General features: G+C 36.4%; 1 protein-coding gene across 5 annotated transcripts in view; it reads right to left on the bottom strand.

Annotated features, from left to right (window-relative positions):
• Positions 1–24633, bottom strand: part of CUL3 (cullin 3) — an 84219-nt gene that overhangs the window by 47947 nt on the left and 11639 nt on the right. For 2 of the 5 annotated variants that reach the window (XM_090284672.1, XM_090284680.1), the window contains exon 2: positions 13753–13950. The exons of 2 other annotated variants lie outside the window; for them this stretch is intronic. In XM_090284672.1, coding sequence (XP_090140798.1) covers positions 13753–13950 — 198 coding nt within the window. Of the gene's footprint in view, positions 1–12510; positions 12574–13752; positions 13951–24633 lie in introns of those variants that run through there. One more of the 5 variants, XM_090284697.1, reaches the window with a different exon arrangement.

The following is a 24633-nucleotide window of genomic DNA, read 5'->3' on the forward strand; positions in this document are numbered from 1 at the left end:
AGAGGTGATAGCAGACCCAATGGGGCCTGCGGGTTAAGTATGACCAGCACTGTCACTGAAGAAAAAAACCCACATAAAGGTGACCCAGAGGAAGAGCTGGGATTCGAAGGGCGAGACGAATAACAAAGCCGTGGCAGCTGAGAGTGGATGAGTCAGCTGTGCCAGAGACTAGAATGAGCAGCTGAAAACCAAGGGCTGTGCATGGCACTGAGCCTTGCAAAGAATAAAGCAATACACAGAAAATAGTTCAAAAAACAGTTCAGAAACTTGGTGAATAGTTAGAAACATTTGAAGAGCACTAGATCTGGATCAAGAGAAAGAGAAGACAAGACACAGACCAGGAGAAAATACTTGCAAAAGCCATATCTGGTAAAGGACTGTTCAATCTTGTTTCCTACCCTACGGTAAAATGTTTCATTACATGTCATTTCACTTCAAGTCGCAGAACCTATCAATGAAGTTAAGTGAGAGCTTACCGTATACAAAATTCATAAAACTCAGCAATAAGAAGAAAAACGACAAAACTAAATAAAAAAATTGGCAAAAGACCCAGATGCCTCACCAAAAAAAAATCCAGGTGGCAAATAGCATATAAAGAGATTCCAATTGCTATGTGACATTCTGGAAAAGGTTGCCAGGGGTTAGGGTTCAAGGAGTGATGAAAAGGCAGGGAAACTACTCAGTGTGGTACCATACCAAAGAACACATTTCATTATTTATTTGCTAAAACCCACAGCAGGTACACAAAGAGCGATCCATAATGTAAACTACAGACCGCTGACCATGATACATCAGTGGAGGTTAATCCATTGTAACCAATGTGCTATTCCAGTGTGAGCTGCAGAAAGCATGGGAGGCTGTACGGGTATGTATGGAGGCACAGAGGATGTGAAAAATCTCTGTACCTTCTGCTCAATTTTGCTATGAACCTAAAACCACCCTAAAAAGTGAAATCTTTAAAAAAGTTTTTAAAATAATTGGGCCTAACCAAGATCCAAAGAAAGGGAATCTCCGTTTTGTTTTTATCATAAAAAATGGCCCAAGTGATTCTGATGTAACCATGGCTTAAAAGAACCACACTAGTCTTTTATGTACCTCACCTTTGCAGAATTTCTTCAACATGAATGTTTTTATATAGTTCAAATAATATTACTGATGTTGACTCTGAATCCTGATTTTTTAAAGACATTGGTTAACATTAAACTTTGCTTTAATGAGAAAAATACCTAGTTATAGCGTATTTCCAAAGCATCATAGTAATTCAGAGAAAAAGGTCTAGTAGAATGAAACAAAAGAAAAAAATATCATCTGAGACTCTAAGCAACTTACTACATAATACTAAAAGCATTATCTATAAAAGAAAAAAATTGTGTTCCATCAAAAAACTTTTTCTGTAGATACTGTTAAAACAATAAAAAGACAAGCAATAGACAAAAGCATCATATATTTAAAACCCTCTTAGAAGTAAAGAAAGCAAACAATTAAAAAACAGACAAAAGACTTGAACACACACTTCATCGAAGAACATATAAAGGCAATTTTGCACATGAAAAGATAGTCAACAACATCAGTCATTAAAGAAATGCAAATTAAAACCCCGAGATACCACTACCCACCCATGAGAACGGCTAACAAAATATACTGACAGTACCAAGTGCTGCTGATGATTCGCAGCAACTAGAACTCTCATACATCACCAAAAAGGTAATGGAACACAAAAATGGTACAGCCCTGAAGAAAAAGTTTGGCAGTACCGCAGCATCTTATGAAGTTCAACATCCGCTTACCATATGCCTTAGCAACCCCTCTCATAAAGAAATTAAAGTGTACACGCACACAAAAACCTGTACACAATGTCCTAAGCAGCTCTATTCAAAATCACAAGACACCGCATACGACATAAATGTGTTAAAACAAGTAAATAGGTAAATGGATAAGCAAATTATGGTGCATTCATACAACAGAATATTACTCAGCAATAAAAAAAACTATTGACACGTACAACAGCTTGGATCAATCTCAAAATAATTATGCTGAATGAAAGAAATTAGTCTCAAAAGTTACAAATTGACTCCATTTATATCACCTTGAGAAAACAAAACAATAGTGACAGAGAACAGATCAGTGGGTGCCAAGTATTAGGGGTGAGAAAAAGGTGTGACTATAAAGGGAAAACAGGAATTTTATGGTGTCAGGGAATGCTCTGTATTGATTGTGATAGGTATTACATAAATTGACATATGGGATAAAATTCATAGAAATGTACATGAAAATAAAAGGCCAATTTTGTTACACACTGATTTTTTAAAAACTTGCAATTATGATTCCCAAGTTGGGTCCTGCTTTATTACAATACCATAAAGGTAAGCTATGATACCACAATCTTTACTCATAAAAGCAATCTGAATGCCAAACAAAGAATTGTGAATTATTTTGAGTATATCAACCTTACAAACGACCCTGCAATAATTCGCATTGGCATAACTACATTCTTCATTTTGGTGAATATAGCTTTTCCTGTCCTTTTTCTTACATACTTAGCAAAGATTAAAGTGGAATTACTAAGTCAAAAGGAAACCTTTATTTTTCAACGTTATAATAAAACATGTTCACTGATAAATTAATGCCTAAGTTGCAAAAAAGCACATCCTCAAATCAAACAAATTACTGGCCAAGGGAAGAAGAGAATGAAAAGGAGGATGACAGAAAGGATAACAGGCATGAGCTCGCCCCAGAGTTTTCACATCCAAGAATCTTCATGGACTGACAAGGGGGCTAACCCAGGGCCAGCAGCTCCTGGCTGGATGGAAAGCTGAAGCACAATACCTGCCGGTATCCCCACCTTCTAACGTGTACATGCACAGGCACACACACAAAATCACTTTCAATCATTCATTAAAAATTTTCACCCTCTAAATTTCAGTGCCTGAAGCAAAATCCCAGGCAGCCAATCCTAACACAATGTTTAGGTAACACAAAGAAATTCACCAACTAAAACTAATTATAAAGATTTTAGTTCTAAAATTCACTGAAATTAGAACTGAGCCATATAATTAATGATGATAGGGATTACTGAAAGTTAAGGATCTTCTTCTTAAGAGTCCCCAAACTCTGAACAATATTTAATTAAAATATTAATTTAATCTCTGAAGTACAGAAATTTGTATGTAGTATTATTTTGCATTAAAATAGACATCATGTATTAAAAACACAAAATGAAGCATGCATAACAGGAGCACATGCTACTTATACGAAGAAGACTAACAAGTATCACAGGGATACTAATTTTAAGAGGCATGACCTCCTAGAAATCTGTAGTATTTTAACATTCACCGAGGAGCTAAAACAATTGAATTAGTATTTGCAAGCCCAGGGCAGCTACTAACTAGTTACTTAACCTATCTAGTCTGCAGCTCCTCTTACCTGTAACGTGACTGGGACTGATTCGATCAGTGACATTCACACCATGCTCCACTAAGACACTTTAGTACCACTGCAGGGCAGGCTTCGTTTCCTCTGATTAAACATGATTTCTATTGGTTCTGTATGATTTTAAAAGTGGGGTTGATTTTCTACTGGTTTAAAAAATAACTGAGAGCCATTGGATATCTGCTGTGTATCCTTTTGACTCTAAATTCTGACATATATTGCTTGTTTCATCTGATGAAACAAAAATATTTGCATAAATATGAAACATTTACCGTAATTTAAAAAACGATTTAAGTTCCCACTTATACATTTTTATTTTCTCAGAGTCCTGCCTATGTGATCTGGGAGCCTGTCACTTTAAAAATTTTACCAGTTACATAAATCCTAGCTTTCCAAGAAATGCCATTAAAGAATTATTCTTGAAGATCTCAAAAAAATTTTCACTTCATCACACCAAAGTGATGTAACATAAACATATCGATGAAAACTGGCTTAGTACAGAAATGAATATCAATGGAAGCTAAGTCTTGGAATATAAAGAACATTTCTCCTAATCAAACATAAATAGTTTGAAAAGAGCTCCACAGCTCATTGCCTTACACCAAGAATTCTTGATTTCAAAGATTAAAGGGAGATAGTGCAATGTTTTGCTATCCACATACAGTGAATAGTGGCTGCACAGGAGTATGGACGCTGCAAAGCCTCTCTGCCTGATTCACATCACAGATCCAACTTTTAGTGGATGTGTGACCCAGAGGAACGTAATTACTCTGTGTATCAGTTTTTATAAAATAGGAATAACAGCACCTACTTAAGAAGGTGCTGTGTGGACAAAATGAGTTAACATAACACAAAATGCTTAGAACAATGCCTAGTCTACAGTAAATGTCATATAAACATTTTCTACTATTATTTCTTGTGTTACACATTCATAATATTATTCATATACATATTTAAATCCTGTGACTCAAAGCATGTTCCAAAGAGCAGTCTCATGGTGAAGATCATCACCACCAGCATTTGGGAACTTGTTAGAAAGGCAAAATGAGAATCTACATTTTATCAAGATTAGCAGGAAATCCTAAAGGCCTTAAATTTTGAGAAACAAGTGACATAAAACATACACACATATGTTCACATATTTTATACAGTATTTTCTACACCCTCAATTTCCACTTGATTCTTGTTTTCCTTTCCTCTGTACAACAGCTATTTCTCCATAACTAGAAGGAATTCTCTTACTCCACACTTCGAGGAGCTTGCAATGTAGCCAATCTCCTATTATTTGTATATTCAATATAAGTTTGGCAAATACATGTTGTTACCTCTCCTAATATGTATAATACCTCAAGATTTCCTATTTCAAAGCAAGCTTCTCCTAAAGTTAGGAAAATTAATCATAACTGTTGCAGATATTTAAAACGTTCTAAGAATTCATTGATGAAAACATAAAATTCACTGCTCCCTTGATATTTTCTAGAATGACAGGTTTGTTCTCATTTTCACTAAATTTTCAAAATAAAGGTGGAAATCTTGATCAGAGGACATAACAGTATCATTAACAAAACAAGATGGCCACTGTAGGGAAAACATTTTTCCTGATACTGTAGGAATATTCTTCTCTAAGTAGTTTACTAACGCATATAATAGTAATACCAGTTTAAGCACTTTGCAAAAAGCAAACTACTTGCAATTTCAAAAAACTCACTCCTAGTGGCAATATTTCCCGTGTCTTGCTTTAAGTGTCCAAAGTGAAGCTCTTAATTGAAAACAATAAATAAAATTTCTACACAAAATAACTCTTCAAATATTTAATGATTAGTTCCAACAGGCAAAGCGGGATGCTAGGCACTATGGGGAATACAAAATGCATTAAGCCACTTTAAAATCTCTATGGGGAAAGGGAGAAAAGAGGAGCCTAATAGTACCATTCATATGATCTCAATACCATGACTAGCGATAGAGAAGCCATGAGCTCCAGGAGGGGCACACAGTGAGAATTAGTACAATACGCTTTCATAATTTCATACATAAAGAAAACTGGCTACACGTTCAAGCAAATACTCATCTAAATTTAGCATTTTTTAAGAAAATACATTCTAAGCTCAAATACTTTAACTATTTTTTTTTTAAATAACACGTTAGAAATCAGGATATTTCTATCAGTACAAAGTAATGCCATTAAGAAACGGCAGCTTTTTACCTACTAATTTAAATGGGAAACAGAAAGAAAAAGTAGTATACCACAGAAGGACAGTATGAATTATCATTTCTAAACTACTCTGGTTCCAATGGTTAAGACAATAAGATATATACTAAAGGCCATTATAGTAGCAGTACCCTAAACAATGGGGACAGTGACAGAATAACTAGTAAAACATACAAAGTATGACAACATGGCAATTAGTCTTCTTGTCCTCTTGATTACCATGGAAAAAAAGAACCATTACTTCCACAAGATCCCAAGATCTGGTACCCAGTAGACTGAAAAACTACAGTCTCAAAAAACCAGAGGTATATAGCCAAACATTATACTGTGCTTTAAAACGGTGAAACACACTGTGTTTCAACAGCAGTTAGATGAAGTGATTAACTTGGGGAGGGAGAAGTATTGCCCCGCACACAGAAGATGACACATCTCGCCAGTTCACAGATAGAAACCATCTGAATGCTAGTAACATTCTCAGGGGTTCACTTCCACAGTTACGGAATGACAACTCCATGAAGGAGCAGGAGACACAAAGATGAATAAAACAGGTCCTAGCTTGTTAATTCACTTATTTTATAAATATTAAAGGGATATCACTGGAAAATTCAACAGAAAACAAGATAAAGAGGGGGACCAGCCCTCACAGTGCTTACAGCCTGGCACTAGTAGGTCCTCATAGGCAGTTTTCTGAATGAATGAAAAGTAAGTAGGATGAAGCCCCTCTTATTCTGCCTTCTTCCCACCTAATCAGAGTAAGATACTATTTGAAAAACAGGGTATATAAACAGAAATATTTTGAAAGCCACTGAAATAAATGTTCTTTATAGCAGTAAGAAGCTGTTTCTAATAGAGTTAGCTGCTTTACTAAGAAAACAAACCTTCAAAGTATAAGAATTAGGTTTTATAAGCTTATTTATAAGGCTGCATTATTAATAAATTATTACTATAGAGCAATAATTTGAAAGTGAATGGAAAATGAAACATAAAGCAAATCTAAAAAACCTGTTAAGCAACACAAAATTGAGATAAAATTCTTGACATGTTAAAAGTTTTTCCCCTGACTTTAAGAAATTCTTAAAAATGGAAATGATTTTATTCTAAACACATACTATGACAAAGGAAAAAACTGCAAGAACTATGATCCTTCTAAGTCTTACTAAAGACACACAATCATTATATTATGGCTCTGGCTAACAAAACCAATCCCAATCTCATTTTATAAATAAATAATCTGAAATTCCAAAAAGTCTAGTAATTTGTTCAAGACTGTTGGTGGCAGAATTAGCCCTAAAGTCCAGATCTTCCTACTTTCTACCCAGTACTTTCTCCTGCAGCTGTTCCTTATTTCTTATTTTTAAACATGGAATGCTCAACACTTGCGTAAAAGAAGAAAAGGCAAGCCCTAGGTTAATGTACTGTGAGCTTACGGACTGTCGAGTTTGAACCCCAAATAGGAATCTTCTAAAAGGAAATAAAGTCTCAAAAAACAAAACACTTTAAATATCTTACAATTTTATTTGTCAATTATAACTCAATAAACCTGTATAAAAATTTTTTAAAGGGAGACAACTCAACCCTTACCGGGTTTAACCCTGCCCACTAGTAACAGAATTATCCCTATTTCTGAATCTAAAATTGTCTTTTAACATTACAAACACACACACAGAAAACCACAACTCATAAATATTGAAACTAAATTATTTTATAATTTAAGTTAGGCACTGAACACTGAACACTGGCCATTTTTCAGTCTCCACTGCAACCCTCAAACTATCTGAAATGTTTAAATTCAACAAGAGTTCAATCTGGATTCCTTATTTCTTTTTTGTTTGATTTCTTCCACCTCTAGGGCTTTAAGTATCATCTGTATGCTCATAACTCCAAATTTACATTTCCAGTCCAAACTTCTCAGGGAACTAGATTTGCATACCCAATTTCATTGGCATCTTAAAAGTAACCTGTTTAAATTGAGTTTTGTTTTTTTTTTTTTTTTTACCCCTAAATCTGTATCAAGAAATGGAATTACCGACCCTGGCCAAATGGCTCAGTTGGTTGGAGCATCATCCTGTACACCAAAGGGCTGCAGGTTTGATTCCTGGTCAGGGCACATGCCTAGTTGCTGCAGGTTCAATCCCTGGTCTGTGTGCACATGGGAGGCAACCGACTGATGTTTCTCTCTGACATCAATGTTTCTCTCTCTCTCTAAAAAATCAATAAACATATCCTTAAGTGAAGATTTTTTAAAAAAGAAAAAAGCGGAGTCACTGAATGTTCTGAGAGCCCAAAGCATAGAAACCGTTCTTCCCTCTTCTTCACTGTATAAAATCACATTCCAAAGTAACAATCTTTCTACATCCGAAATATATCTTGAAACTGAAAATTTTTTCTCTATTCCGTGTATCACTAGACTGGTGCAAATCACCATTGTTATTTCACCTGAAGCTACTGAATTACTCCTTTCTGTTCTCCTCATTTAAAACGCTTTAGCTCTCCGACTTTGAGCTCTCCGACTTATTTACCACACAGCAACCAGAGTAATGTTTTAAAACCTAACCAGATGAGTCACTGTCGTGCTTCAGCTCCTTGTGTGGCTTCCTTTCACATCAATCTGTATGAAGTCCTTCTACCCAGGCTGCACTGCCTGCCATGATCTGGCTTCTGCTCCTCTCCAACCTCACCTGAACCCCCTCTTCCTCACTACCAATTCTTAACTTCCCGTTCACAACAGGATTTTTCTTCCCCCCTTCAATTTCTCTAGTCCAGAAATGGGCAAAAAACGGCTTGCTCTTTTTTAAAATAAAAATTTCTTGAAATACCGCCCTAAGAAGACTTGGACAAAAAATGTACAGCTCAGAAAGGTGAAAATATTGACTATCCGATCCTTCACAGAAAAAATAATGTTTTAGAAGCATTCTTTTTGCCTGGAATGCTCTTCAACCCATCTGTCTTATGAGCACCTTTTTCGTTCTTCAAGTTTTAGTTTAAAAATCACCACTTCCTCAAAGAGCCCTTTCTTGGCCTATCCAAGTTGCCCTCATCAATTTTCTCTATCACTGCATCTTGCTTGCTTCATTATATTTTATAACTTAACTAAACATTTGTTTATCTGTTCACAAGTGCAGGGATCAGATGCATTTTATTTACCAACATATTTTTTACACCTAAGTTAGAGATGGCAAATAATAAATACCCGTGAATATTGAATTCTGTGATGTCTTACAAGGATACATTTAAGGCTTAAACAAAATGATCTAAAATTTAAAAATTCTTAAAACTGGAAAGTAGAACTTCTTCCCCTCCAATATAACCATGCTTTTAAACGTATCTTATTTAGGAAAAAAGTTAAAGAAAAAATAATTTCTGTGAAATCTGAAATGTTTTCATATTTACCAAAATAAGATTTTTCTATGGCAAGGCACAAAAGCCACATCACACCCTCATTTTTGTTTTGTGGTCTTGTGAAATACACTGAATTCCACTGGGTCTCAGTTTCCTCAAAGGGAACATTCTTCTAGAGATAGAAAGAAAATACTACCAAGAAGCAGAAATTAGCATTTAGCTTTTCTATGCCTGCTTCAGTTTTGGGAATTCATTTCCAAAGTTGACAGTCAGATACTTTCATCCCAAAGACGTGATAGTCTGTACCACTCTGCTTTACCAAAAATGTTCCTCAAAATGTTCACAATTCTCATTCTGAAATCAGGGTACCAATAAATTATAATGAACCAGCCCTGATTCTACTGATTCCAAGTAAAAATTGCATTTCTGTTGAGTTCTTCAACACGAAAAGATAGGTTCTGGCTATCTGCGCCATAGCACTACCACTAGAAAGGTTCACTGCAGTAGGACCTTTAAGCAAAGGTTCAGCTAACTACTAACAAGCACCATGGACAAAAATTTGATGAATAGCCCATGCAGTAAATGCTTTCAAAACACAAAGGGCTATATTCGGTGAGACTGAAAATAGCTACATTGACACCACACAACCCTAAACCATTTCTTCAGCTTCCAGTGGGACGGTAGAATGTTGCCCTTGATACTGATTTTCATGCAAACTGCACTCATTACATTTTATCAGAAACATTCCTAAAAGTCCGGTTTGGTAGAACAAGTGTGAAACTTCCTACATCAGAGGATGAATATTTTGAGGTACTGTATGATAGCTCTTGCCTGCCAGTTAATAGATTTCTTTTGGTAGTGTCTCCATACATATTTACAGTTAGTTTTTCATAAAAGAAGGGTAAAAACCAAATAAGATAAATGGAAAACACAAAAATGAAAGCACAGAGACTAGCAGTTTCAAAAACTTAATTCAACTGAAATAAAGAGGTAGATATGCTGATATTGGTACATTTCCTAGTAAGAAACTGATAGTTTAAGCTGAACAAATGAGAGTTTGTGAGAAAAAAAAATTAAAGAACATTTTCACATGCTGAAATACACCGTTAAGGCCTGTGCAAAAAAATAAAGAGTTTAGCATATATTTTTCATTTCTTTAGCATATTCAACTTGAATACATGTTCTCTGGGATATATTGGGGAACAGCCTATATTTTGAAATGACAGTTAACCTTATATATTAGGACCACTTTAAGCAACTGAAAATATGCTAAAGCGCCCACAGTCACCATGGAGTTATTTATTCACATGACTTCAATTTCTACCTAACCATGATGCAGAATCCAAAAATCAATCACTTAAAACACTTGACCTCACACTCTGGCCTCCTCTCCTCACTTTTTGGATAAGCCATTCTCAACCATTACATAGGAGCTACAAATGCTTTTCTACATCTGTGCCCAAGCTGCAAAGCACTGCTTAAAAAAACAAACAAACAATCACACATTCAGGCCATTTCCTACTGAGCTATCTTTGTCCTTCCTTAGCAATTCCTAGGTATATTCCCCACAAGGGCTACTCCAAGCCTCTTCATCTTATTTTCAGAAGATGCATGGTTTAATGAATAGATTCATAACAGTTTTAGAACTAAAAAATCTCAGAGGTATTATTGCCAACTTCTTTGTTTTAATCATATAAACCAAGACCTAGAATTAAAAGGACTGTAGCTTTACAAACACTGAGCCCACTGACTTGAAGACCCCCAGGCACCCTTGAGGCCAGCATATCTACTGCATCTGGATCCATTCCCTATGTAGGCCCAGGAGCCAATCTACAGCGAGGCCAAGGACTCAGCTACACTGATGGAATATGTCTAGGCCATTTACTAGCTATGTGCATTCTGGACAAATGACCAATTCTCTCTGCCCCAGTTTCTTCACTTGTAAAATAGAGATAATAGTAGTATCTGACTCGCTGGCTTGTGACCGTTAACTAAGTTAATACTTGTAAAAAGCACTGGAACGGGACCTGGCACATAGTAATTACAAGTCAGCTGTGACTGTTATCATCACTCCCAACAGAACTCTGGCAAAGGAGAGAACACGCCCCTCTCTTCTACCTTTACTTCCCCCGTTGTCCCCAACTCTCTCCAAATGCAAAAACTCAGTTGCTGCAATCCTCTCCCCACTTATGAGCTTCTAGCAAAAGTCTTCCACTGTACTTTTCTTCTTTGGTTTGATGTCAAGCTTCATAAACTGGTCTTCTTTACTTTCCCATACCTATGTAACCACAGTGTGCTCTTGAAGATTCATTCCTTCGCTCTGGGAGTTTTGTTCTCTGAACTCCAACACTTATTCCTCAGTACAGGCTTCCAAATGCCACCTTGATCTTCAGTGCTGAGCTCCTGCCCAAGCTCTAGTCTGTGCATCTCCAAACATGTATTTCTACTTGAGCATCTTATTAATCTCACACTCAATATTCTTCAAATGTAAAATAATTTCTAAGGTGCCTGCCAACTATAAAAATTTCCCAATATAATCTAAAACAAAACTTTTCATTTCCTCTACTCCTTTCAAATCAGTTTCCTATTGCAACTTCACAATGTTTCTACTGGTGGCGCCACAGCCCATTAACCAAATTCCGTCTCGTCTTACTTTGGAATTTCTGATATCATCAATTCATTTCCAGCCTATCACTCGACTCAGACTTTTCCGGGTTCTCTTCTGCTACCAAACCGCCTCTCAATTCCACATGTCTATCATCTCCAATCTGATCTTCCTAAAATATTGTCACATTATCACCTACTTAAAACCATCCAATGAACCTCAACTGTAAGTCCAAATCCCTTAACTCGGTATTCAAATTTTTTTTCCAATTTGTTCCTAAACCATTTTTGCAACACTATAATCCATTAATCCCCACAATTATTATATATACACACCTCACTCAAACTCTACTTACCACCTAAGCATACATTTCATGTGACATTGGCAATCTCTGGAATGTCTTCCACACTGGTTACTTATACCCCAAATTTGTTATAGCTCAGTTCAATTTGATCCTTTTTCATGAAATCTGACAGCCCAGAGTAACTTATTTACCACTTATTTATATAATGCCTCACACAGTTATCTAAATGTGGGTATCATCTCTCATATCAGAGTAAAAACAAACCTAGTAAGAGATAGTATCATGTATCTCTTTATATATTTTATATCCACTGTATTTTCCTAGAAAGTTGTGCATAGTAGGCACTTAACAAAACACTGCTGAATTGCATGAAGGACACAATCACCTGCTTTATGATACTAGCTACTACTCACATAACTCCACTTAAGAGAAAAGACTTGCAGAAGGAATAGTAGAAATAAAAAGCGACTATTCTGTAACCACTAGAGTAATAATGATTCATGCAAGAATCATCAATGGATGCTAAAACCATTATATGAAAGTTTCTTGGGGAACAGGATATTCACACAGTCTCAAAATATATCTGAACAAATTACTTATGAATTACAAAGGGAAAAAAGGTACCTTTACAGTGGAGAAATCTGGCGGACACCAAGTGATCAAAGTTAACATCACCAATAATGGGATAAACTGACATCATGTGCCTCCTGATGTGATGCACTGAGGACACAACATCACTTATGTATTATTCCTGCCAAAAATGCATAACCTGAAACTAGTCATGAGGAAACAATCAGACAAACCAAAAACTGAGGGACAATCTACAAAACAACTGACCTATACTCTTCAAAAACATCAATGTATTGAAAGACAAAGAAAGCCTGAGGAATTGTGTGTGTGATCCTGGATCAGAAACCAAACTGCTATAAATGACATCACTGCTACACAGCACAACGGTGGATTTGCATGTGGACTGCATTGGATAACAGTACTATAGTAATGGGGAACTGCCTGGTTTTAAACATTGTTCTTTGGTTAAGTAAGAGAATTTCCTTGTTCTTAGGAGAAACACTCCAGAGTACTTGAGGGTAAATAAATCTAAAACTTATTCTCTAAATATTCAGCAATAATAACATCAATAATAGTAATAAGTATCAATAAAAAGATTGGCAAAAATGTGGTAAAATACTGACTGGTGAACCTACAATAGAAGAAATCATTGTACTATTGGTGCAACTTTTTCAAAATAAGAATTAAAAAATCAATACCCTAATACCACACAAAAACTCTTGAGTTTTTATTTATCTGTGGCATTTACATTTTATCTGACAATCTTAAAGCAAGACATACTTGCAGTGGAAGAGTTTGTGCTATAAAAACATATGTTCTAAAAAAGCAAATACATCTTTTTGGAACCAAAGAACCATTTTATAATGTTAACAGCCCACCATTATTTTTTTTAATTCACAGTTTTATAGTAAAACTCAGTTAAAATGAATAGTCAATTTCAAATGGTAAAAAATCTTGAGACGATATTTTTAAACAATGTGGTTTTAATATTTTCAACTACACAGAGAAAGTGAAGAAAACTAATGTTGGTTGATTAAGCATTTTAAGGAAAAAAGATCCATAATTAACATATTACTAAATAAGCATTTGTAAATTACTGAAAGTTTGCTTCCTTAAATTCTGATTTACATGCTTATAAGTTTTGAGAACGTTTTTATAATACAACCAAGTAACTGATTATTATTTCTATAGACTTTCTGGAGCATTTAAAAATAATACTTCTAGTCAAAGTAAAATATGGTATAAAGGATTTTCTAAATTCAATATAATTAGCAACAGTCCTTTAAAGTTGGATACCTTATTTATGAGATGTTCGGTAACAACTTCTCTTAGTCCAGTGTAGAGCTTTTCTCCATGTTTATGCAAAACCATTGTATATGCATTTCTATAGAGCTCCTCAAAACTAAGACCACTGTTATTCTTACGCTGGATTTCTTGAATTGCATTTTTCAGAAGGTCCCAAATGCTGTTTACATATTTTTCATCCATGGTCATCTGTAATATCCAAGAGAGAAAAAGACAAAAAAAAAAAAAAAAAAAAAAGAAACAAAAAAACCAATGGTTGAAATTTGTCTGTATTTGTCCATATAGTAAATATTTTATTATATGGCTATAATGATAAAGCTGTATGACTTATAAGGATGTTAACAATCTGTTTCAACAGAAATAAAGAAATGCATTTAAAAATAGTTTGAGTTGACAGAAACAATTTTTTAAAAATCTTTTAAGACCTCCCTCCCTTCTTATCTACAGCAGAACCCTCCACTTTAAATAAAATCAATCCCTGATGTTAATACTTGCTTTAGCCGAAAGTGTAAGACGTCTTTCCCCTAAGTTTATTTAGTACAACACAAGTTCAGAGATTTCCTTTCCTGAAGATTTACAGAGCTCCTTAGCAAATTAAGATTGGGAGAAGACCTGCAATTAAAAACAAAACAAACAAAAAACCAAAACCAACAAAAACCCAGCACATTTTCTTTGCTGAAGTTAGCATCCTCACCTTTCCTCCTGTCCCACTTGGATGTCACTGGCCACCATTTGTAACTGCCGTTTATACAGCGTAAGTCACTTGCCCCTCTCTTCCTCCCTCCAAAACACATGCCGCCATCCTAAGCCTCAACTGCCCGCCTACACTTCACCTGCACCCATGTGGTGGAAAGTAAATGAAGAACAATGTATGCAGCCAAATTTAATTCACCTCGGTTTAAATTCATGACTATTCATCACAAGTGGGCCCTTGGTGCACCCCTACAACCCCATCTCTTCTAGTCTATTGACCTGACGCCCTGCATGACTTCACACCGTCTCCTCCACCCTCACTCTAGGGTAATGACTTGCTCCCTGTTCCACTGAGAACACAGGAACAACCTGAAAACAAACCGCACAAACTCACCACATCCACTTATCCAGCTGACTGCACACCAATATAATCTGTTAGTTCTTGTGCTCAAAATGCTAAATTCTTATACTCAAATTATAGCACAGGGACGAAAAACACAGGCAAATTCTAGGAACTTGTTAGAAATGAAGAATTTCAGACCCCAGCCCAGCTCTCCAGAACCATAACCTGCGTTTTAGCAAGAACCCCAGGTAATATGCATACAGAATGAAGTTTAACAAGTACTGCTCTAGTTCCATCACAACTCACTATTCAAGCCCCCCCGCCCCCCAGCAATCTCCCCTCCCAGCATCATCAAAAGTTTCCTCTCTGCTACATGGTTTTCATCTGCATTCAAAATCATCACTTTCCCACCTTAAAAACAAACAAATCTTTACAACCCCACATATTTCTCCAGCATCACCTCATTTTTCTCTTTTCCATTTACAGCAAAACCACGGGGCAGGAGAGGACAATAACCTATGTTCACTGTCTCCAAGTCCTATGTTTACATTTTATCTCGAATCCACTCTAGTAAGGCTTCCATCTCCAGCATTTCACTGAAATCACTCAAAAGATCACTAGTGATTTCCACATTGCTAAATTTAGTGGTCCAAGTCTCAGTTCTTATCGTACTTGACCTATCTGGCAGCAAATGAAAGAGCTGGGCATTCCTACTCCAAACACACTTCTCCCTTGCCTCCCAAGCACTACAATCTCTCTCTTTTTTTTCCCTTTCTAGTCTACTGGCTCCTCTGTTAGTCTTTACCAGTTCTTACTCACCACAACCTCCAACCCTAAGGTTCAGTTCTAAATCTTTAGTCTATCCACATTGTTTTTAAAAGGTGAAGCTGATCTCTTCTATTCTCGTGGCTTTAAGTTAACCTCAAAATGCACATACCCTACTTGGCGCTCTCCCCTAATACCAGAATCATATATTCAGCTTTCTACTTGAATTCTTAGTATCAAGTCTGAAACAGAAACCCCAATCTTTTCCCCTAAGTCTGCTTCTCACGCAGTTGTCTCCAACTGAGCAAATGCCCAATCCATCCTTACATATTCTAAAACCAAAAAGCTTGTAATCCTCTTTATACACCTTTACCTCACTTCTAATCCAACAGGAAATTCTGTTGTTGGTACCTTCAGAATCTAAATCCTCCTCACTAATTCCATTGTTACTAGCCTAGACCAAACCACCATCATATACCCATTATTGCAACAGCCTCCTAACTAGTCTCTGTTTCTGCTCTTGGCCTATTATCAGAGCAACCAAACTGACCTTCTGACATCATAAATCAAATCATTACTCACCTGGTCACAACCCTCAAGGTACTTCTCATTTCGCCTGAAATCCTTAAACTATGTTACAAAGCCTTATTTTGGTCTGATCATCTCTCTGACTTCTGCTAGTTCTCCTTGCTCAGTCTGCTCCAGTCACATCAGTTTCCTGGCTATTCCCTGGAATATACCCAACAAGTTCACTTAAGGTATTTGTATCGGCTACTCTCCCTGAAAGATTCTTCCCCAGACACCTGCATGGCCCGCTCACTTATCAACTACAACTCAGCTCAGCTGTCACCTTAAAATGAAGCTTTAACTGCCCACTCTTAAAAACTGCAGCGGCTTCCTACTACTGACCCTCAAATTCCAACCTCACACTCCTTATTTCTTTTCCTGGCCTCCCTCCTGCCCGTCAAATGTCAGCTCCATGAAGGCGGGGATGTTTTCACTGCTGAATCCCTCAGCCACTAAAACCATACCTGGCATATAACAGGTCCTTAAACTTTCTGATCAAATGATTTTCTGCTAATCCCTAAGGAGCTGTTTTTATGCCACATAAAACGTACAAGTTCTGCATTCACAATCTGGGAAACGCTGCAACAATGAGTCATTAGTTTCACACATACTTCTGACCTAAACTGGACAGAAATTACTGAGCTAGTAAAATTCACACCAAAGAGGACAGAGAAAAAACTTTTGGAAGAGAAGAATATGCTTATTGTATCAATCATGGTGATGGGCTTCGCAGGTGAATACTTACCTCCAAACTCATCCAGTTGCATAATTAAATATGTAGTTTTTTTATGTCAATCATACCTCCATAAAGTAGTTAAAAAAGAAAAATCCTCTCCAAGCCATGTCCAATGTGTATGAATGTGAAAGAAAAAGGAGCAGACTGGCAAAAATAGTTCTTTCAATCATCCTAGCAACAAAATACCAGCTCAACTATCAATCAAAAGGATTCTTAAGCAGATGACTCAAACTGAGTCTTATTACTCAAATCTTTCCTGGAGGGTTCATAGAAACTTTTTAGGAGAACTTCTTTCCTGTTACTCAAATCTTATTCAATCCCAGGTCTGTTGAACTTTTCTGAAATGGCCTTAAGAGAATTTACCCCTACACCTAAACTACGATTTTTTTGTCAGATATCCTGATGCACAGAGTGCCATCCATATCAAATATAAATAAGATGTTGCTATTTATAACTTTTCATGAATAAGAAATACAAGCCCATGTGATAATAATGGGTTCAATACTCCATGTACAGTAGTCCCCCTCATCCACAATTTTGCCTTCTGTGGTTTCAGTAACCCACGGTCAACCATGGTCTGAAAACATTAAATAAAATATCCCAGAAATAAACAATTCACAGTTTTTAAATGATGCACCATCTAAATAGCATGATGAAATCGTGCCCCATCCTGCTCTGTCCAGCCCAGGACACAAATCATCCCATCTGTCCACCATATCCACACTGTATACGTCACCCAGCATCAGTCACTTGGCACCTATTAGATCAACAGTCACAGTTTCACAGTACTTGTGTTCAAGTAATCCTTATTTTAATGAAGAATGGCTCCAAAGTGCAAGAGTGGTGATGCTGGCAATTTGGATATGCCAAAGAGAAACTGTAAAGTGCTTCCCTTAAGTGAAAAGGTGAAAGTTCTCAACTTGAAAAAAAAAAAAAATCATATGCTGAGGTTGTCAAGATCTTCAGTAAGAATGACTATTCTGTCCATGACCTTGTGAGGAAGGAAAAAGAAATCTGTGCTAGTTTAGCTGTCACACCTCAGTCATAGTGCATAAGTCCTTAGTTAGTTGGAAAGGCATTAAACTTACGGGTAGAAGACATGAATAAAAAACAGGTTCTGAATGAGAGCAGCAAGAAAGCATTGAGGCTGTATGAAGACTAGCACAAGGGGTCCCCCTCAAACAAATGACCACATTCACATCATTTGAATTTCATTATGTTGTTATAACTGTTCTATTTTATTACTGTTGTTTGGTACTACCACAATTTCAGGTACCCAGTGGGGGTATTGGAACTTATCCCATGTATAAGGGGTGGGGGGGGAGTACTGTATCTGCAATGTGGTTTTAGTTTGCTGACAGCATATGCAGAGGTTATAAAACAGACTAAGACAGCAACCCCAAATATTAAGTAACAAACACCTAAAGCAGAATATTCAACAATTTCAGAGAAAGAGCAGAGTGCATGTGGACTATAAACTCTAGAGATACCTGTACTGCTAATAGTTGAGCAAAACTTCAAATGATCTTTTCAAGCTCTACAACTTAACTTTCCATGAAAGCTAGAAAATATACAAAAATGTCTCTACCTAGCACAAAATTACTAAATTTCCTATTAGAGACTAAAGAATTAAAAAAATATAAACCAAGGGGTTTCAGATATTGTACAAGTACTCTCACATTATGATAAAATCATTTCTCACATAAAAGTTGTTTTGTAATCCAATACTGTATTAGTATTTTCGTCAGCATTCATGCCATATAGAGCAGAGATTTAGCAACAGGACAACAATGTTTCTTCTGGTGACTGCGGTTATAAAAATTTCCAAACAAAGGAAAAGAAAATAGAGATTAAATGATTTACCCTAATCATAGAGCTAGGATTAGAGCATCCCAAAGCTAGTTCATAATCTCGGACTCACTCACATTCCATTGTGCTAACATAGTGAAGTAGTGTCACAGTGCCAGTCACTGATTATCTTGGTAAACACAGGATGGTATGCTAGTAGAGTACACAGATTTTGCCATCTGAATGGCCTGAATTTGTGTCACGGCTGTTTTAAATTCACAAGCCACGTGCCCTTGGGCAAATTACTTAACTCCTCTAAGCCTTTACTTCCTCACGTGTAAAGAGGATTTAATAACACTATCGTATGTAAGAACTATTCTGAAGATTAAATAAGAATGTCAGTAGAATTTAGCCCAGCCCAAGAAAGTATAATTCCCCTCATGTTGACTAACAAAAGAACCCAATGAGAGGATCTCTTGAGCTCTCATCTATCTATGGGCATCAAATGCCAGGGAAAAAGTACAGTTTTTCAAGCTCAGCAAAACAAAAGTACCTTAAGAGTACAACTATGCTAAATAAATATGTCAGTATATTGTAGCCTTCTTTCAGAAGTAGTATTCCCCTACTTCATGTCTCCTAAATCACTGCCATTTAAATCATTTTAATCCCAAGAGTTCTGTCCTTGGCTCTTTTCACTTTACATTGGGTCCCTATGCATTTTCATTCACAGTTACAACTACTACGCAAACATCTAGGATTCTAAAATTCGCAAGGCTAGGCTGGCAAGGGATTCTGGGGCCTTCTAACTATACAGAATTTTGCAAATATAATGTAGGTACACTCTTCTGGGTGGTGGATTCCTAGCTCAGATTTCCCAAAAAGCCTGGCCCACATCTGAAATAAGATAAATTACTGGCTTATATGTTCATTGCTCTCAAACCTATATTGCCAGTCCAGATGTTCCCCCTAAAGCCAGAACTACTTATTCAACTATCTGCTGGACATCTCCAACCAAAGGCTCCAGACCAAGGATCAAACTTAGCATGTCCAAAATCACTCTCCACACCCATCCAAATCTTCCTCCTGTATTCATACATTCAGTAGTGGCAACACACCCACCTAGTTATAACAACATAGAAGCATAACCCTCAGTTTTTCTTTTTCCCTCTCTTTTAAACCCTTCTCATCCATTCATCAAGTCCTATTAACATTAAGCCAAATATGGCCCTATTCTTTCATCCTGAATACTATTGCCTTAAAACTTTCACCTGGAACACCACAAGAGCCTCCCAACCATCATGAACTCAAATATCCTCTTGGAATCTATCTTCCTCAAAATCAACACCAAAATAAACACATGAGCATCATTCCCACGCTCAATTCAAAATCCAGCTCTCATTAATGGCAGGGCAGTGGGGGGTATACTTTAAAAGGGAACATAACACACTCTTTAAGATGTAGTCTATGCCTACTAGAACTTCATTTTTCACTCACCACTACCTATTTTACATTTATTCCCTAACAACATTAAACCAATGGAAAATCCAGACCACTGTCATTCCTCCCACCCACTCCTCACCCACCCATGTCTTCGTTATGCCCCGCCTTCTTTATCTGATTCTTCACAGAGCCCTTGAACACAGCTCAAGTGTCATAGTCTCCAGGGATCCTTCTCTGACCTCAAGCAAAGCTTATGATTCCTTCTCAGCTGTTCCATAATACTCAGGTTATATCTAACATTACATTCCCATACTACTTCATAGTATGTTTGGGCATCTTTTTTGACTAGAGTATGAGATACTTAAGGGAGTATACGTTTTCTTCAGTGCCATTTAGAAGGCAATAAGCAAATGTCCAGTGAATGAATATCATTTTACTTATGCTACACCAATGCAATTTTGAAAACAAACATTTGAATTACTAAGTACAATAACAGAAAAATATTATAATGTGCTTATCTATAGCAATTAATGTAATTTTTAAATAGTTAAAGGTGTTTTTGAAATGAAGTACAATAATGTGCAAGCAACAAACTCAAATTTCAGTTATCAAGTAGTATTTTCACATTTTCCATTCGCTTAACTAAATACCTCACAAGGCTGCTTAATCATGAATTTTATTAATAGGTGTTAATTGGGAGGAAAGCAGTAAATGGAAAAGGCCATTAAAGAGAAGATCCATAAGCTACAATGTCTCCCGAAATTAAACAAGTCTCAAAACAATATTCCAAAGGGCACTAGCTTCAGGTGCAAATTCTTACATATGCATGCTTTGGTCTTGGCATCATTGAACACGTCAACCAAGAGTGGCAAAATAATTATGCTAAAAATAAACTTTAATTTCTCACCCATCCTTAATACACAACACAATATTAGCTGTCACAAAATATAAGGCCCTAGTTTTATGTACATTTTTTAAAGAGGAGTTACAACATTCTGATTTTAAATTCTGTGAGCAGGATTTTAATTCCATCTGAAGAAACTGACTTAGAGTGCACTAACTGCACACATACTCGGGAAGGAATCTGGTAACGATACTTCAGCAAAACAATACAGTGATTAAAAAATGCCCACATACTCACACAAATATTTAATATTTGTTCATTGTTAGGTGCATACAGTATCTATCCCTAAGAAGCTGAAGTTACAAAGTGATCATCAAGCAAAGTAAATTCATTTAGCAGGAAAAGCAAAAGCCCCCTTTTAAAGGAAAGATATAATTAAGTAATCTTAAATTCTTAAGACTTAGTGAGACTTTAAAGAAACAAATTAAGACTTTAATTTTTAAACAGGACCTTCTCCCCCTTACCTTTCCCCAATCCAAGATTAAAATTCCCTCATTAGAAAGTAGCAATAACAGAAATAACGCTAACCATCTTTATTTTCTTTCATAAAAACATCTCTTGATTTTTCATCTTTATTACTTCAAATGATACAAAAAGATAACCTTCAAAATACTTGAATTTGAAAGGATCTAAGTCCCTTTTATACTTACACATCTTGAAGGTTAGGTAATTTATTTCTAAAAGTTGAAGAGAACAACAGCATGAGCCAATTAAAACAAAAATGAAGAGAACCGTATTCTTCAGATTCACTACATACAAAGGACAAGAAGTCTTTAGTCCCCTGTGAATAATTTTCTACAAGAAATTCAGAACAGGGTGGGTGGGGGAAAGGGTGAGAATTTGAAATTCCAAGCAACTCGGAATGACACAGCTAGAAAAAAATAAACAAGGAAAAATGCTTAATCTTAATTTTAAGCTTCAGCCTCAAAAAAGTTGCTTGGTACAAATATCTGAGGAATGGCAGTGTGCCAGTCAGACACAACTAAGTCATAAATTATAAAAAGGAAGCTCCCTCCCATGTTGTAAGCACCTCAGAGGAAGATAAAGTCTCTCTTCCTTTATTTTATTGCATCCTTTATAATGCAAGGCACAGTGACTAGACAATATTCAAAAATATGATTTAAATGCAGTCTAATTATTGATGATTAATCTTACTTGATGACCCAAAACTATTTAATAATGTATGACACCTGCAACAATCCCATTTACCCATCAGTTGATCTTTAGGTAACCTCAACCAGCAAAAATACAGCCAAAGGTTCAAGCTTTGATGAAAACAGCCCAGTGGAAAACATTCAGACTTTGGACAAGTTATTTCACTTTCCAAACTTCACTTTTCCTCATCTGCTTAGGGAAGGAGAAAGGGGAGAAGATGGAGTATCGTGTGGCAATTAAGTTTGTGAAAGCATTTGGCACACAGCACTTGCTCAACAAATCTGTTTGTTTCTTTACTACACCGAAGAGACATAGGTAGTCTTAAAGCTTAAACCTAACTGTAAAGTTAAGGTTACTGACGTTTGGTTGACTGGTTTCTCTTAGGTTCCAGTGGAGACCTGATGGGAGAGGAACTGGGCAGCCAAAAGTAATAGTCAAGGAAAGAGAGAAAAAGATTATCAATCAGAAAAGCACAGTAGCCTGGGACGAAGTCTGTGAAATCACAAACAGTCTGACCTACCCTTAGGTGGCCTCCAATATTACTGAATTGTAGAACAGTAAAGTGATGAGAGAGCCAAATATCAACAGAAGGTTCAATTACAATCTGCATTTCAGATCTCTACATGAGTAAACTATGCAAAAATCTATTTGAAAATCTGAAACTTTCTTTTCAAAGGTACAAGTCAAGCTTCCTGATTAGCCTATTAAAATCCATTTAAATCACAACTGATTTAAGTTCAAACAATACAGTATTATTTCAACTGTATCTCTGTGAATTACTTTTGCATTTATTAAAAAATACATGTAACATTTCAGTCTGATGATGACCACAACAAATAAGATGCAATCCTATATAGTACTCTCATTGAGGCAGTAAGCTTGTCACTGTCCTCTACTGGTGTTAAAGACATGTTACATGGCATTCTGAAGCACATTTTATCCAAAGAATGCACTATATACACCTTGACTGAAATTCTTTAAACATCATAATTAGAGATTCTCCCTAATAGGACAAATTATTACATCTGTAAGATCAACATTTTAAAATCATTTGCTGTATTTCCCAAGATGCTATTAAACACCTAACACTAATAAGCATCCTGTGTATAAAATTGCTTTTTAAACATTCATCTGGAAAACAGAAATAATAGAAAAGCAGAACCCATACTGTGGATGAAATTTCAAAGAAGTAGTAATGTTACAGGGAAAAACACATGAAATCTAAATGCACGTTTGAGTTCCACACTTCTATAATCTAAAAGTATTGATTTTAACAAAAGTGATAATACTGTCTTCTCTTTAGATTAAGTCACTAAATTTTTGTTTTACTATTTTTTTAAGGGCAAACAAGTTTTTCTAAAACTATTAAAATGTACAAAAGCTCTATAAACTGTAAGGCAATAATAATTAGTTTACACTAGAATCAACTATACACAATCCAAAGGAGGAGATAAAAACGTGAAATAGTATAAACTGCCACAGTTAGCTTTGTCTTTTTATTGAAGGAACATAATTGTAACAAATGTGTTAAGGCAGCAAAAGGCCTATCATGTAAAATTATTATTACTAATATAGGATGCGTGTCCAGAAAAAATCCAAGCACTGTTATATAACCAAAACAGTTTGAGCGACATTGATGTAACCTGGCAGCCAAGGAGAGTGGACTGGAACGCACATGCATGAACAATGACAACTTCACTGTACTAGTCAGTAGGGGCGGCAGACACTGTTGAGTGAGCATGTGTAATGTGTGGCTGTCACATTCAAAATGACTGAGAGAGTAGAGCAATGAATCTGCATCAAATTTGGTGTTAAGCTTGAGCATTCCTCCGCAGAAACTACTCGGATGATTCAGAAGGCTTTTGGAGATGAGGCAATAAGTGCAGCGCAAATAAAAGTGTGGCACAAACACTTCAAAGATGGGATGGTCGAGAATCTGTTGAAAGCGATCCACATTCTGGAAGGCCTGCAATAAGCAGAACACCTGAGAATGTTGAACGTGTACAAGCTGCAATCACAGAGACTGAAGACTGACAGTATGAGAAGTAAATGTGTCGTGGCAAAATTTGTTCCATGCCTCTGCTAACATAGCAGCAGGAACACCGTGCTGCAGTTGCTAAAGACAATTCAAATAGCTATCAATGAACCAGATTTTCTCAAGAAGGTAAAAAATGGAGATGAATCATGGCTCTATGGCTATGATCTGGAAACAAAGGTCCAGCCATCCCAATGGAAGTTGCCTGGTTCTACACACCAGAAGAAGGCGTGGCAAAGTTGCAGTAAGGTCAAGGCCACATTAACTGTGTTTTTTGATTGGGAAGGTGTTGTCCATCATGGGTATGCCCCTCCTGACCAAACAATTAATGAGGAGCACTACCTCAACGGTCTTCATCAGTTGAGAGATGCAACAGGACGAAATGGCCTCAGCTATGTGCAGCTGGTGATTGGCAGCTCCATCACTGCAATGCACCTGCTCATATA

Source organism: Furipterus horrens, unplaced genomic scaffold (assembly GCF_987537825.1).
Source record: "Furipterus horrens unplaced genomic scaffold, mFurHor1.1.pri manual_scaffold_1, whole genome shotgun sequence".
Classification (NCBI taxonomy): Eukaryota; Metazoa; Chordata; class Mammalia; order Chiroptera; family Furipteridae; genus Furipterus; species Furipterus horrens.